The 15,788-nt window shown below is 38.1% G+C and overlaps 1 protein-coding gene across 5 annotated transcripts in view; it reads left to right on the forward strand.

The window, feature by feature from the left end:
• The window catches only part of STK39 (serine/threonine kinase 39), a 90,973-nt gene that overhangs the window by 53,786 nt on the left and 21,399 nt on the right, over nt 1–15,788 (forward strand). For all 5 annotated transcript variants that reach the window (XM_032114427.1, XM_032114426.1, XM_032114425.1 and 2 more), the window contains one exon: nt 300–367. In XM_032114427.1, coding sequence (XP_031970318.1) covers nt 300–367 — 68 coding nt within the window. The remainder of the gene's footprint in view (nt 1–299; nt 368–15,788) is intronic.

Genomic DNA, 15,788 nt, shown 5'->3' on the forward strand with positions numbered 1-15,788 from the left:
TGCATATTATTTAATAGGTAATTGTTGCTTCGATGCAAGGTGGATTATAAGCTCTTACACTCAGTGCTCTAATGCAGGCCTTATTTATTACTTGTTTGTCTGTAATTGAAATATGGGAGTTTTACTGGTATCAGCTGTATTTTAGACTGTGTACTGAAAGTGTTTAAAGGGTTCCTGAGAGTTAGAGAATGTGTTAAATATTCTGTGCTAACTTCAGACTGTTAGCATGGAAAGTTTTTTGTGATTTTTTTTTTTCCTTTGGCATCCTTTACAAGACTTTTTGCTTTTTCCTCTAATAGTCTCAGCCTGCTGTTAGTGAGGAATATAGTGAAGTTCCATGTGCGGTGAATCTTGTCTTAAGATTAAGGTAAGAGATCCTTCTATTTATTTAGCTGTATTATCTTGATTTCCGTCATTACTTTCATAATATTAACATAGAGTCAGTGTTGAAGTGCATAATCTCCCAGTATGGCCAGTATGAATAGTGTTTCTGAGAGTAATAGCTGTCTTTTGTTTACTGAAATAGTATAAAATGAAAAGCAGAATATGAATGTGTCTTCAGGCGAAGTGTACCCTTCATTAAGTATTTTCTTTCTTTTTTTTTCCTTATAATGTAGAATCACAGTGAGAAGTTTTTAATGAGTTTCTTTCACACTTCAGCAGTCAGCCTCTGACAGAAATAAACCATAGCTGTATTACGAGTTGCCTACTTAAAATGTTTTTCACTGGCAAGTTTGATCAGCCAGTATGGAGAAGTGATGGGCATTTTAGAAAATGGGTACAAATATGTTGTCGGACTTAAATTTTTACTTAGTTAAAATGAGTCAGATTACCTTTAATTAAAATCAGTTTCTAACTAAGATTTGAATTGCTTAATTATACAGTCTAGTTCTTGGATAAAACTATTTTTTCATATGAAACTTTCATAGCTTTTTATGTGTATGATAGCTTTTTAATGTTTTTTCTTAAAAAACTTACTACCACTCACTTTAAGACTTGCTTACATCCAGTTTGTGTTGACAGGATATCTATAAGGGGTTATAAATTCCTAATTATTGCTATGGAGAAAAGTTAAATATTATTTATGCTAATAAAAAGCTAAGAAGTCAGAAATAATTAGAAAATTACAACCAGTATGTTAGAAACAAATAGCAGATTTATGCATAACAAATAGCTTTAAAACAGTAACATCAAAAATTGTCAGTGTCCTGGTTTCAAGTGTTAGTAAATCAGAAAAAAAACCAATTACACAGAATGAGTGCCAACTTTCAAAATCTGTTTTCTTCCCTTTTCTTTGACTACTTTTCTAGAGACAGCTGCAAAAAAATTGCATGGCTGCCGAAGGTTATTTACAGAAGGGAGGATTAATGAATTTTGTTGTGGGGATAGGGAAGACTTAGAGATTATTTGGGATCATTTTAGTTGTCCAATTTACATAACTGCCCAGTTATGCTATCAATATTCTTTTTCATCTTTCTGCTGACAGGTAGCTGAAACCATTTACAAACAGACCAATTTGTACTGCTATGTGGATGTACCAGCGAGGTGCTTTGGGTATTTATAAATTATCATGAAACCCAGAGAGTGATTAGCTTCTACTCAGTTATTTGCAGTGTTGGCATATTCAGAGGGCAGACATTTTAGACCTGCAAGTATAGTGAAACATCTGTGATTGTCCTTTCAGTTTTCTGCAGCTTTTAAGCCAGGAGTGAAGGAGGACTGATCCTGGGAGACTTGAGTTTCCATTTCCACAATGAACTTTTGTTCTTTTTAAGGATACTCTTTAATTCCCGGGTGGAAAAGATTCCCACTCCCTAGAAGCAAAGCTGTAGTAACTAGATTAATTTCTTTTGAACGTTTAGGTGATTATTGGTAGAGGGGGAAGAAACAAGAATTTCAGTTTTAGGAATCAGAAACTTTCCTTTAAACAGAAAAAAATAGTCTTGAAAAGCAGATACACTCTGGAGCCTGTGAACACTGTTGGCAGTGTCTTGAAAAAAACAAAAATCTGATGTGTAATTTGTAGAGTTTGGTTAATTTAACTGTCCTGCTTTTGAGGGAGGAATGCTCTATGGTGCCAACCTCTGTCCAATGTAAGCTCTGGCTATGTCCTGTCTCAGTGGTAGGAGGTGGGCAGGGTTAGAAATCTTTGCACAGGCTTTGCTTCTGATGGCAGCCTGAGCATGTGAGTAGGGTCAGAGCTGGCACCTGAGCTCTGTGTGTGTGTTTGCGGGGAGGGTGGGGCTGTGGGCTGCACTAGGTACCGCACTTTTCTTTTGGTTGGCACTTTGCGAAGGGCTTATTTGACCATGAGGTCTACAAGCTCTCTCTGCTCAGCAGTGTAGATTCAGAGCTAGTATTCAGAATTTCTTTAAATGTAAAGGCAAGAGTTATTTTGGTTATGGAACATTCACCAAAGCTCAGGGCAGCCACTGTCTGACTATATATATTGTCTTTAGCAAGGTACCTTTGATAGCACTGTTGGAGTTGTACTTCCTCTTCACTGTTGACCCTCTGCACTGTTGAGACTTTGTCACGGAAGTTGATGCGAACATTTAGAGCTTTTTGGGCAGAAACAACTTAATATGAGGCTCATGAGTAGGGACCATAAGGTTTAAAGAGTAGTGCCTGGGGATTTGGGACATGGCAAAAGGTAGAGAGATGGGCAACCTTAAAAAGTAACAAGAGGTGGTGGGGGCTGGGCAGGAAGAAAGTGCTCCTCTGCTTTGCTCTTTTTTCCTCTTCTACAGTGAGGCTACACTATGACAGCCCATCACATTTCAGATGATTGCTTTTTTTCCTAGCAGTATGTTCCAGAACAAGGTTGATAGTACCCATAAAAATTAAAAATTACTTGCACAAAGGAGGAATTCTGGCAGAAGAAACAATTACATTTAAGTAATTCTTCACCTGGATAGTCAGGTTCTGTTATTTTTTTTCCCAATCAGAGCAGTCTTGGACTCACTCAGTAATTCAGTGCTAAATTAACACCATCCTCTGTTACTGCAAATGCCTTGTTGTGGATCAGAAGCACAACTCACAGTCTGAAATAATCTTTAAAGAATCCCATGGTACTCTTTATACAAGTGGTGGTATTTAACTCCCTTACTCAAGTTGAAAACCATCCAGACTAACTGATTCATCTGTCCTTAACTTGTATTTAATACCTTTCTGTTTTCATAGTTTTCTCAGTGTGAACTAACTTGTTAAAAAATTCTCTACTGTCAGGGTTACTTCATCAGCTGGAGACAGCAATTTCCAATTTATTTTCTATCTTTTGCACTATTGTGTCTTAGAGTACATTGCCCCAGAAGGGAAATTATCAGCAGTATGTTTTAGGTAATTCCATGCAAAGCTCTTGAAAGGCTCTAGTATTAAATGCTTAATACAGGCCATTAGTGTTTTAAAGCTCAAGCGTAGTTAAGAGACTGTCCTTGAATTTTGCGGTGAATTGAAAATACTGGTTCTCACTGGCTTGATCTAGTGCCACAGCATGTAACTCTGACCCAGACAGAGCGATTGTTACATTGAGGTGCTGATACTTCTGTATCCTCAGCCTCAGGAGGAAGTGGTATTTGAGAGTAGGGAGGAATGAAATCTGTAATCCACATTTTTTCCGGTAAGGCTGTGCACACCGCGTGTCTTGGCAGCAGACCCTGGCAGGAGCTCTGCAAAGAGGAGCTGAAGGCAATTGTCTGTGATTTAGTCCTCCAACAAGACTGTTCACAGCACCAGGGAAAGGAAATGGGGAGGAATTACCACCCTTGATTTGAAGTTTCCAATCTAACCACCAAACTGTTGCCGTTACAGATTTAGGAAAGTCAGTATTAGAGGATTTGACTACTTGGATTAATAACAGAGATATTTCATGTTAAAGTAGGAGACTTATTAATGGTTAATAGTTAAGAATTGCAAATTATCTGAAGCAATCTAAGATGGTTAAATTAACTCTTGTGACAGGAAGATAATTTATTGACAGTAATTTGGAATGTCCCAGGATCTAAATTAATACAGTTCCTGCACACTAGATGAATTAAGCCTATGGAAGAATAAAAGGGGAAGATGGAAATGTTTTACTGGCAAATGGAATATTTCTGGTTTTGCTTATTTTAAATGAAGTGTAGAGAAAATGCTAAAGCAGAATTGCCTGTAATGTCACTCTGTTATTTACATACAAATGTTTGTGTGTGTATTTCATAGAAAACATTTCTTCTGCTAATGTAGCTGGAAACTGTGTGGCATTTGATGAGAAATACACCTTCTGGGGATCTGGGCACACACGAGTCCAAGGAGTAGCTGGTAGCAGGTGGTTGCCTGTTCAGCACTGCAGCAGGGGAGTTGTTAGGACTTGAGTCAAATGTGATTTCCTGTGTGTACCAGAACACAGATGATGAGGTATTGCTCACTAGTCTGAGCAGGAGCTCAAGTGCTGATCTTCCTGCTTTTGTACTGGCCTGGTTTTTTGACCTCTTTCTTACAAAATTAATTACATGTAAATCATAGGAAAAATGTACTTGGCTGGAGGTACCTATTAGAGCTTAAGTTTGTACGTAAGTTTGAGGCTTGCATTTATAGGAATAAACCTTTAAAAACTATAAACAAGCTAACCCCAAAATCTGTTCTGGCTAGGAGCAGGATGAGTTTGATAATTGGCTTAGTACCATAAGTCAAAGTTCTCAATGAATTTTTTTATTATTATTACTATTTTTTTATCCTTCTAGTTTTGTTTTCTTAAGCAAAAACTTCCATCATTTCAGTCTCTTTTGTAAGAAGTGGGGCTGGTGTGTATCTTTCACCAAGAATAGGTATTTCTCAACATTTTTGCTATTATAGTGGCTTCTTTTATCAAGTATATTTAATGACAAAATCCACAAACAAACTCCCAGCTGTGGAGTAGATTTACTGCTGTAAAGTAACAAAACTTCTCTGTAGTCTGGGAATTGATCCAGTAAAAAACATCATGAACAAAACCATTTGTAGGATTCTTGAAATAAATGTACCTGTAATTACAGTATTGAGCTTTATTTTGCCATCACCTCTAAGGGTTTGTCCTGGGAATCAGGGAGGTGTGGGATGTGGCTACTGAACTGAATTTTATTTTCACAGCATGGAGATTTCATTTAAATAGCCTGTATAACCATGATTAAATCATGACTGAAATCAATAAGCCAGAACCCTTGATTAAACTATTGATTCTAATCCTGCCTTTTGTTTTTACATCTATTATTTCCTTCAAAGCTTGCTTTTTAAAAATGATAAATTATGTATTTATTATTCACTACTTAAGCATGTTTTTATGCCTTGCTGTGTTTTTATTGAAAATAAAGTAAAATTTGAAAAACTTATTTTAATTATGACCTAGATTATCCTGTATGCAATTGCTATACCATCACTTCTTTAATAAAGAAATGGTATATTTGTTTATCAAAACAATTCTTGTATGTAAAATTTATAATTATTGAGCTAAGGAATCAATATATTTTTTTTGCTTATTAAATTTAGGTTATGAAGATTAGCATGTCTAAATATTTAGATGAAAAGGAATTAGGCTTTTAACCTGCACAGCTGTGGTTGTAAATTATGCAGGAATTGCATTTGGGGATGTTGCTGATACTGAAATTTTAAAATGGCTAGAGCTTTTTATTCCATTCTGAAATTTTATTGTACTATGTACAAAAGAAAAAAAAAGGAGGAGAAACAAAAAATAACAATGAAGCCTAAGTACCACCCCCAACCTTCTTTATGTTAAAGGAAACAATTTAAAGCTTGAATTGACCTCAGTATTAAAAGTAATTTTATTTGTATTATTAATGGCATGTACATTACTTGTCGACTGTAATAGGGTTTGCATTTTGATAATTCAAAATTCCATTCTAATTAGACATTTTTCTAATACTTTTTAAAACACTTCTTTTACCTTGAGAGACCACACTCTTCCTTTAGCGGGGGGGGATTCCGGGTTCCGAGTGCAGGGGAGCCGGCTGGAGTCACGATACGAACACCGATACGATTTGAGCATCGTGCTCCCTTTATTGTTTACTTACACTCACTTTTATCTACTTTACAAAGCTTCACGCCCTATTCCCACGGGACAGCCTCTAAGCAGCGGGGGAGCCGACCAGCGTGTAGCTTTTCCCAAGGCTGTTCAAGGCTGCCTGCAGCCAGGTGTCTTTCTGGCCTATCTGCAGCCTGAGGCCCCTTCAGGGGTGCTTCTGCAGCAGCCCTGGGGTGCCCAGACTGTCCTGGGGTATCATATGCCCCTGTTCCACGAGGAATCCCTCTACATCTTCCATCTTCATCCATCTGCTCTAGAGATGCCTGTGAATGTGGTGCTGTACATTGGGCAGGGCTGGAACCATTTGAAACAATTTTTTCTGTTCCCACTTAGTGGTGTGGTTCTCTGTCTTTCCACTGGTAGGCGTGTTCTGGGACTGTACTGGGTCGCTGTAAAGCAGCCAGGTTTTGGTTGGTTTGTTTGTGACTTCTGATAGTTTTGAGGGGAAGGCAAAATTTTAACTGAACTCATTTTATTTATTCTGTTTTGCCCCACAAGGCATTTGTCACTGCTCCTCTAGTGTGTCCAGTGGACGGCCACAGGAGGTGCACTGGGATACAGGCGTGACAAGGATTTAACATAGGAGCAGGCTTTGCTGGTGAAGCTGATTTGCTGGAAAGATCAAGTTTGGCAGGATAACCAGATGAAACCTTTGAAGATTTTACAACAAAGCTTAGACTTCTTTCCATGCCTCCCACTCTTTTTGTTAAGCTAGTCAGGATCCATGACTTTTAGATGGATGATATGCAGGTTGTTATCATTTTTATGGTGGCTCAGATGTCTTTCTGGTTTACCTACAAGTCTCCTTTGGTTCTGATGGTAATATACTGATAGGTCATCAGGACTGTAAAAGTCTGAGCCAGTGGCATTAAAAGGATGCACCCATCCAGGGAGTTTCTGATTCAACATGTATAAAATTTTCTTCGATTTGGATAAAGTAAAAAGTTTCTCTGTGCCTTCCCCTCAAAGCCTGTTTTGTGCACTGGGGACTTAAAAGGTTCTATATAAAAACTCCATATACCTGTAGAACTTGTTGTAAGTCTTTTGTCTTGTTTTCATAAATAAAATCACTTTTGTAGGGCTCTATTCTGAAACACCCTCAGCCTCCTGGCAATGATTGGCCTTTCACGCTTTCTGATTTAAGGAACTGAAATTTTGCTTCAAGCATTGTGGCTATTTTTCAGCGCTTTACTTGAAGAATTTTTCACTGGAATAACAGGTTATAATCCCTCTTCTTGTGCACCAGGCATGCAGAAGCATACAAAGCAAAGCTTTGCGTGCTTAATCTCTGAGTTGCTCTGGTATTTCTTATCAGTCAGGCAGATGGTGTACCACTTCAGCCATGCAGCTAATACAGGTTTGACTTCCTTAAACTGTGCACTGATCAATAATATTTGGTACCAAGAAATACAGAGATCTTTCAGAGATACACTCGGAGTGGATAAGTTAAATTATAGGCAAATCCAGAAAGGCAACTATAACCACTATGCGCTGTAATGTTTAACAAAGTGATCAAATCATGTGCATGTTGTCCTCTCTGTTATGAAATTCTCTCTCAGAATACTTCCAGGTGATTATTTTTTAACATTACTGATGTTATCTGTACTTAATTCCAGTTCTTTCTAGGGAAAAGACTGTTTTAGATCACTTCTGGTTTCTACCAAGCATTGAGATTTTACCACATTAATAAATTCTAAGTATAACTGTGTACTGCCCTTCCTTGTATTTCAAGTACTTGTTAAAAACTGATGCTTTTCAGAAGTTAAATCTTTACCACTGCTCTTAAAAAAACTTCTATGCTACTTCAGGAATAATTTCAGAGGAAAAAACTTATGATCAATAATGCCATCTCTGCTGCAAAAAATCTTGATAGCTCTTCCCCAAAGTTATTCCCACCTGCTGATGCATGAGAGCATGTAGGAAGTGTGAACCTCAAAAAAGATGATGCAAGTGAATACTGCTTTTCACTGTCTGTGCAGTGAAATGAGTCACTGATAACTGAGGCAAAAAATATTGTTTCAGAATTTGCTGCTTGACTTAGCTGGAAACGAACATAGCAAGTCAAAAAATTGAAGGGCTTTTAATGTTCTGATTTAGCCTCTGGCATCAGCAACTGCAGAAAAAGAGAAGAAGCATATTTGGATATAGATATATCTAAAATGTCTCTAGTTCTAACACTTCTTTGTCATGATATGTAGACTTGGGGCTGTAAACCAGTGGATTGAGAGAAAGGACTTATGTATGTCACTTTTAAAATGTTAAACATAGTTTTGCAGACTTGTGCGTATCAGTTCTCTTGTGTTTCTTCTGTCACACATTTTCTTAGTTTCAGTTTCCTATCCCCATCCATTTCTACTAGACTGAAAGCACCCTAGTTTCTTTTGAGCCTTAAGCAATTTGGACCTATTAGCTATGGATAGAAGTGCTGTAAGGACCTTTCCTGAGGGAGGAGCTGTCAGCTGCCTTGGACAGTGTTCCTGGCTGATCTGATTGTGACCATAACAATTCCCTTGGTGGCTGATTTTTTAATGTACACTTGCCTTTTCTGTGTGGTAAGTGCCATACAGATAGTAAATCTTTAACAGGTAGCTGCTATCTCATTCCAGCAGCTTAACAGCCAAATGACAGTGTTTCATTTTGACACTGGCTGTTTTCCACTCTTGAAAGCATCATATGGCTGTGCTTTGCTGTTAGTGTTGCTGTTACTTCTTGATGTGTACTGGTTAACAAGTGTTTGCATCATCTCAGGGATCTGCTTTTTAGCCAAGATCATGTGATGACTAAATAGTAGTCATCAAGGCAATTGACAAGAAAGCATTTAATCATGTGAGCATTTTTTTGTGTATTTAGCTGCTGAGTCCTATACCTTGATCTTGAAACATCGTATACTAAACATATTTCCTTCTTCCAGTAATATATATAAAGGGGGCTAGGTTGTAAACTCATGCATGGAGTTTTTCCAGAAATTTTTTTATTTACCACTGAAGTAAATGGTAAGGTTTTAATGGACTTCAAATAACTGTTTATTTTGGGACCACATTTTATTAATACAGAGGGAGATTTTAGTCCCATTCTTCTTGGTGGCAATCTGGAAGTAGAAGAGAATTCAAACATCTCTTTTGCTCTTACCAAAAGTTAGCAGCGATGCCTTTTCATTTAATTTAGAATTGACCTGAAGTAATTAAAAGTAAGTTGAGAAGAACCATCTCCACAGTGCTGAACAGGCATGATCTGCTCTTGATAGTATGGTAATTTGTAATGGAGAAGCCTGGATATTGATTAGTAAATGACAACTGAGCATGAAAGTGTTAAAAAAAAAGGGGTTTACATAAGCATGTGGCGAATCCTCAGGAGGCTAATGCTTCTTTACAAATGCTCTGTTCTGTTGTGTTTATATGATCTCACAGGAGCCTTCAAGTTCTGATTCACAAAATTACATTAATAAACAGACTTCCTCTTATTCCTCCTTTGGTTCATCTGTGTGCATAGTACCATGACTTCAGAAGTCAAGGAAAAAAAAAAGGAGGCAGGGGCAGGAAAGAAGTGAGCTGTGATTTCTGTTGAGGTAGGAGAGGATTCTCACTTGCTCTGTCCTAGATCAATAGCTAAATTACCACAGCTGAAGCATAAGAAAATTGTAAGGCAGGGAGCATAAATGTATAGAAAAATGAAACCTGGTTAAACCTTGAATATGGGGTGAATGGATATGTTTACTTTCTAAAATTTTATTCCCTCATTCTCTTTATAATATTGAAAATAAAGTGTCAGTTTGTATTTCACTGTTGTGAGTCTATTAACTATGTTCTGTAAATAAAGTTGAAATAAAGTTTTAATTAATCAAAACCGAGATAAGAAACAGATACTACAGATGATCAGTACAGGTATTTAATACTTAAAATTCTGCTTTTAATAAAAAATACAACACTTGTGAAATAAGCTAACACTATGAAAACAAGGCTACATGGGGAGCTGTGTTTATCTTGTGCTTTCTGCCTTAAGCAAGTGGAAGGAAAAAATGGGTGACACGTTATTGAGAGAAGGCAGATGACCTTTTGAATTTGAGTGACATTTGGTGAGGCCAAATAACATTTGTCTCTCCAGCATTTTTTCCAGCAAGAAAAAAAATGTGAGTAAAATTTTTTTTAAACAAACCTGCAAGCCCCAGTCTTCTGCACTTTCCCCCCCTCAATTATTTTTCTTTTGTTGTATGCACGAAGATCTTGCCCCAGAGATGTAGATGAAAATTGGATGAGTACAGCTCTAGGATGTACAACCCACCTACAACTCTGATTATTCCACTTCATGTTGATGTGAACTTCTGCTTTCTCTGCAGTCTGAATAAACAAGTAATGTGAATTTTTCTGTGGTTTTAATTACAACAACAACTGCAGTGAGATACTGCAAATGCCAGACTGCTTGCCCTTGCTCCTTAGGCTATGCTGCCCTGTTTTTTCCATTCTAACTTAGTTTGCTTCCATGGTAGTTTCAATGCAACTCAAATTTTAGATGGTAGGAGCATCTGTGGGGCTGAAATTTTATGTAAGTGAGATAATTGTGATGTGTGTGTGTGTTTTGTTAAAGCACACTGACTTAGACTTGGCCAGTGTCATTAGCCCCTGGTGGTGGGGAAAATTCTGTCCTGGTGGGAATGGGACTTATTAGGAGTATGAGGAGGGGAAAGGCTGACTGATAAAAGGTGCCATGTGGCACCACTGTTACGGTGCTTTTCATAATAAAGTCCTACTGTTTTGGTTAAAGATGAGCTTATTTCTGGTTCTAGAAAAGAATAGATATTCTGCATTCTGCTGTTGTCTCTTCCACTAATGAGTCAGCTGTGGTGGTTAACATTCTGTCAGTACCTGTATTCCTGGACAATTAGCTCCATACATCAGTCTTTGGAAACCACATGTGATGACTGAGTAGCTGAAGTCTGAAAATGAGGCAAGCAATTCAGAGACAAAAAGTGTTCTTACACACATGCACACATGCACTTCTTTTGGTTTACCTTGTCTGAGAATATTTTTCTTACATTGGGAAGGAACAATATACAGTTACTTAGCTATGGTAGGATGCATCTCGTCCAGGAGTACAGACTGTCCCTGAGGGCTCTGGAAGATGCTGAAGCTTGTGTGAAATTGTCATGGGTTAGCCAAGCATAGTCCTGTAAGTGATGTTCTTGGAAAGGGGTGCTTACAGCTCCCCTGTGACCTGACAGAACCTATCAGCTGGCCAGTTTGAATATGGACAATTCTTTAAGCCACTAAAAGTTGTGACCGCCTCTGTGATGCACACTTAAGAATAGAAACCCTGAGGCAGACTTGCTCTGTCTCACTTCCCGTGCTGGGACAGGTGGCTGTGGGCCCCGGGCGGGGGCCAGCGGGCCCAGCCCAGGCCCTGCTCGGGCCAGGCCAGGCCGGGCCACGGCCATCCTGGAGCCGATGGGCCCTGTTCCACCTGCGGAACCCACCACAGCCCTGCTGTGGGCAGATGGGCAGCTCCCCCTCTCCAGTGCGGCCAAGATTCTGCTGCTGTCCAGCAGAGGTCATGTGACCAACAGTGATGAACAAAATTCCAGCTGCAAGGCCGAGGTGAGATTAACCCTTTTAGTGCTGTGAAGAGCTGAAAACCTGAGGGAGGAGAAAGAGGAGATGCTTAAAGCTGAAATTCTGTTGTAAAGCTATGATATATCAGAGTACCCATTGTAATTTCATGAAGGCATGGGGGGGTGGAGTGTTCAACTTGTACTTGTGAGCAAAAGCACCTGTGCTGAGATAGGCAGATGCTGATGCAGCTGTAATTTGATGAGAAGTTTTAACAGGGAGAGGTGGAAGCGATGAGGACTTTTGCTCCAAATGGGAAAGGAGAAAACCTCAGTTCTTAGAGATTAAATGTTCCCAGAGCTGGGTAAAGAGAACTTTTATTTCTGAACGGCTCAACGTTAAAATTGTACCCCAAAAAACTTCGAGTGGACCCTCGAAAGCAGTTGTGGGAAAAGCTGCAAGTCAGGGGGGAAGGGACTCACATGCGAGCAGAGAACCAACCTGGGCGGCTGTCTCGTTGTGATAATGTTTTCATAGCATGGACAAGAGAGACTCCTCTTCCTAAATGGATTGAACAAGGTTATTATGGAAGTGGTAAACAGACTGAACATCTCAAGGGTTGTCTTTTTACATTTTCAGTGGGAGAAGGGAGAAAGGTGGGGGGAGGAGAAGAGTTCTGAAGGTGTGGTACAATTTTTTTTTCTTTTAAGTCTGTTAATAAACTTCTTTATATTCTTTCAAGTTTTGTGCCTGCTTTGCGTTTCTCCTAATTCTTATCTCACGGAAGATAAGCAGTAATGAGTATTTTGGGCCAAACCACTACACTAAATAAGTACACCAAATAAGTCACCCCAAGACAGAAATAGAAGCTGATGTTTTAGATAACTCTGCATAAGAAATGGTGGATAAATTTGTGAGGGTAAAAAAGGTAATAAAAAAAAATGGAAATCTACTGCCTGATACATAATCAAAGTATGCCAGCATGATTTAGTCCTAAAGTTTAATTCCAAGATATCTCATTTCTTGAATTGCACTTACATGACGGACATTCTGCTTTTAAGGATAAAAGAAATAATGACATTTAATGGCTCTAATTTACAGTTGTATCATTACACAAACAATTTTCTCTTTTAATTCAACAACACAGATCTTTTGTCAGTCATGTGGAACACAGATAATTGACTGTAGCAGGAATTATGCTATCATTAGGTAATTATTTGAAGGCTTTATTTTTAAGTGTGAATGCCTGGAATCTCTTTCATGTCTTATGATTTTGTCAGTACAACCATGTCAATCTGAACAGCTGCATAATTTTTTATTCTCCAATCCTGATTTTGGTAAATATTAGCATTGTTTTGCAAATAACTTCCTTCAAAACAAATATCTTCCTCTTACATCCTAATGACAGGATTGCCAAAGTTTGTAGGTGGGGGGCTAAGCGGGTGGCCCTTGTGCTTTTTCGAGTTCCTTGAGGAAGCATTATTCCCTTGAAAATCAGACCTAGCAGTCTTGGTGTGCACATCAGGTGGTCCTGATGTAAACAAAATAATTATGATGAGTTGCAGAACATGCTTTCACAAAGTGAGAAGTTCTAGATTCTGAAATTACTTTGCCAGAAAGATGGCTGCCAGAATGTCTTAGCATGGTGTGCTTTGGTGTCATCCTTACTCAAACATTTGGAATTCTTCCCTTTGGAGGTGAGTGCATAATGAAAAGCAACTTTCAGTGTAATAAAATGCACAAAAGTACTTAAAATTTACTACTTCTAAAAAGAGATGAGGGATGGGCTGGTTTTATCCATGATAATCAAGGTATATTAGTCTGTAATGGCACGGAGCTAGAAGCACATAAGAGGTATTATAAGAAATGGTGAAGAGGTCTGAGTTGGCATTTTAAAATAGAAATAACTTCTTCACAAACGCATTTGAGAAAATAGGAACCATTAAGAAATGATGAAGAAGATAAAATTATTAATCACAAAGATACTAAGTGCCTTTCTTCCAATCCTATTTCTAGATAGCAGAAATAAAGTTTGTGTGCTGCTGCATGATAAGAGTGTAATGGATGTAAGTAAAAAAAAAAAGGAACAAATGAAACGCTGCTTGGAAACTCTGTTTACAAATAAATCAACAAATCCAAACGGTTGTCACCAAGGGAACTAGCAAACTAATTTGCAGCTACAGTGACATTAACTAGAACCAGAAAAGTGTCTAAAGGCTGGAAAAGAGCATGAGGAGCTTTTAGGGGAGAACTCAAGTGCATCTTCTATTTGGTGGATTATATAATGGGATACATAATTTATGGAAATCAATAAATGTCTGGAAGGTAATGGAATAAGAAGCAAAAGCACTTACAGGCTTCTAGCAAATTAATCTTGCCAAACTGCCATTGTTTTGCTTTCCTGAATAGTTGTATACCATTATAGAGAAAGCAGCAGTATCCTAAGTTCAAAATAGTTCAGTGTAACAATTCTCAATAGCAAAGTTGGATTGCTGAGTACATATCAAACTTTATTGAATTTTCACCTTGACTAAAATAAACTGATTTGACTTCTTAACTTTTTATTTGGGATAGTTTGGAATTTGGAGACAAAGTAACATACACCCTGTGTGCAGCCAGCTGGAGGAAAGAGTGTATCAGGAGCAGCTCATCTTTCATAGAGCTGTGAAAAGCTGGTAATTTTCATAAGAGTTTGTAATTACTTAGTGCCTTTTTATATGGTAGATGTTCTACTTATGGGAGGTCTGTGGAAAGATATCATTGGGGAACCTAATGTATTAGGTTTCTTGGTCACAGAATCAGAATGGTTTGGGTTGGAAGGGACCTTAAAGATCATCTGGGTCTTACTTTGTTTACCTCTGCAAAGGTGCGAAAGTTTTTATTCGCTTGATTTGTTTCTTCCAAAGCATGTGCCGGAAATGAATATTTGAATTTCATCTCACATTCAGTCAGGACATTTCTTATTTAAGAATAATGCTACATTTCTGTGCATTTTTCCTTTTTTCTTGGAAAACAAGTTTTTGTCAAAAGGGAACTTGGAGATGGGTCTTAAGTTGATTTTTTTTTAATATTATTCTTTTTTGTTGTTATTGTTTGTTTTAACAGAAAGCTATCCATGTTTTTCTAGGACAGAGAGAAAGGGGGAAAGACTGAGGTTCATACTAATTCTCTGTTGAACAAAAATAGACAGTGCAATATTCCATGTAATGGCAGCAGACTTCTACAGCAGAAGTAAATGAGCCTTGTAAATCTGTACCTGGCTAGCTTCATTATTTGCAGCTTTGTGTTAGTGATCTTAAATTCCTATAGTTCTTTATTTAGAGTAGAATTTTGGGAACCCAAAACTCCTTCAGCTTTGAAGCATTTAGTAGATTCAGTGAGTGAGTACTTTTCATTTAAAGCACTGCATGTGGCATACTCATTTTTCAGGGTTTGCTATCTTGCTGTTGTCTGTGTTGCCAATCATTTTGGGTTTTGTGTTTCTGCATGTTGCTGGTTTTGGCTCTATAATATTCTTAGAAGTACTTAGCAAGCAATAACAGCTGTAAGTCACAGCTGAATATGCCTGCCTATTGGATTTAGTTTTCCCACAGCAAGACTTCATGGCCTGGTATGCTGAAATATGAGCTTGCATACAGTTTCCTTGCTGAGAAGAAGAATAATGAACTGCAAAATTCTGTTGCTATTAGCATTTCAAGTGGATTGAGCTATTCATTAGAAAAAGAGCAGGCTAAGGCAATTAGGTTCCTCCCTGTGCTCAGTTGACTTGCCATTTCCAAAAATGAGATGGACGTCTGTTTTGCAGAGGCTAATGCTTTGTTGATGGTAGAAATTATTAACTAAACCTGAAGCTGTAAACATGCGAGGAATGGAGGCTTGGGGCACAGTATGAGGCTCTAAAGGAATTCTTTAATATTGGTATTAACTCCCTTATGACTGTGTCACACACTGAACTGGTTAAAACACTCTTTGTGGCAACCAGGAAGACAGGAAACCTTGGGATTTAACATTTTACTGTTCATTTTATGTGTAGGTAGAACCGCACTGATGAGACAAGGGTGGTCAGTGAAAGAATTTACTCATTTTGAGATGGTTTTATAAACACTTGATGCCTTAGGTTTTAACTTTCGTATTTTTCAAATCCTGTACTGCCTAGTGTGTAACTCTGAAGTTCCTTGTAGCCTGTTAATTTC

The sequence above is a fragment of the Corvus moneduloides genome, chromosome 7, assembly GCF_009650955.1.
Source record: "Corvus moneduloides isolate bCorMon1 chromosome 7, bCorMon1.pri, whole genome shotgun sequence".
NCBI lineage: Eukaryota > Metazoa > Chordata > Aves > Passeriformes > Corvidae > Corvus > Corvus moneduloides.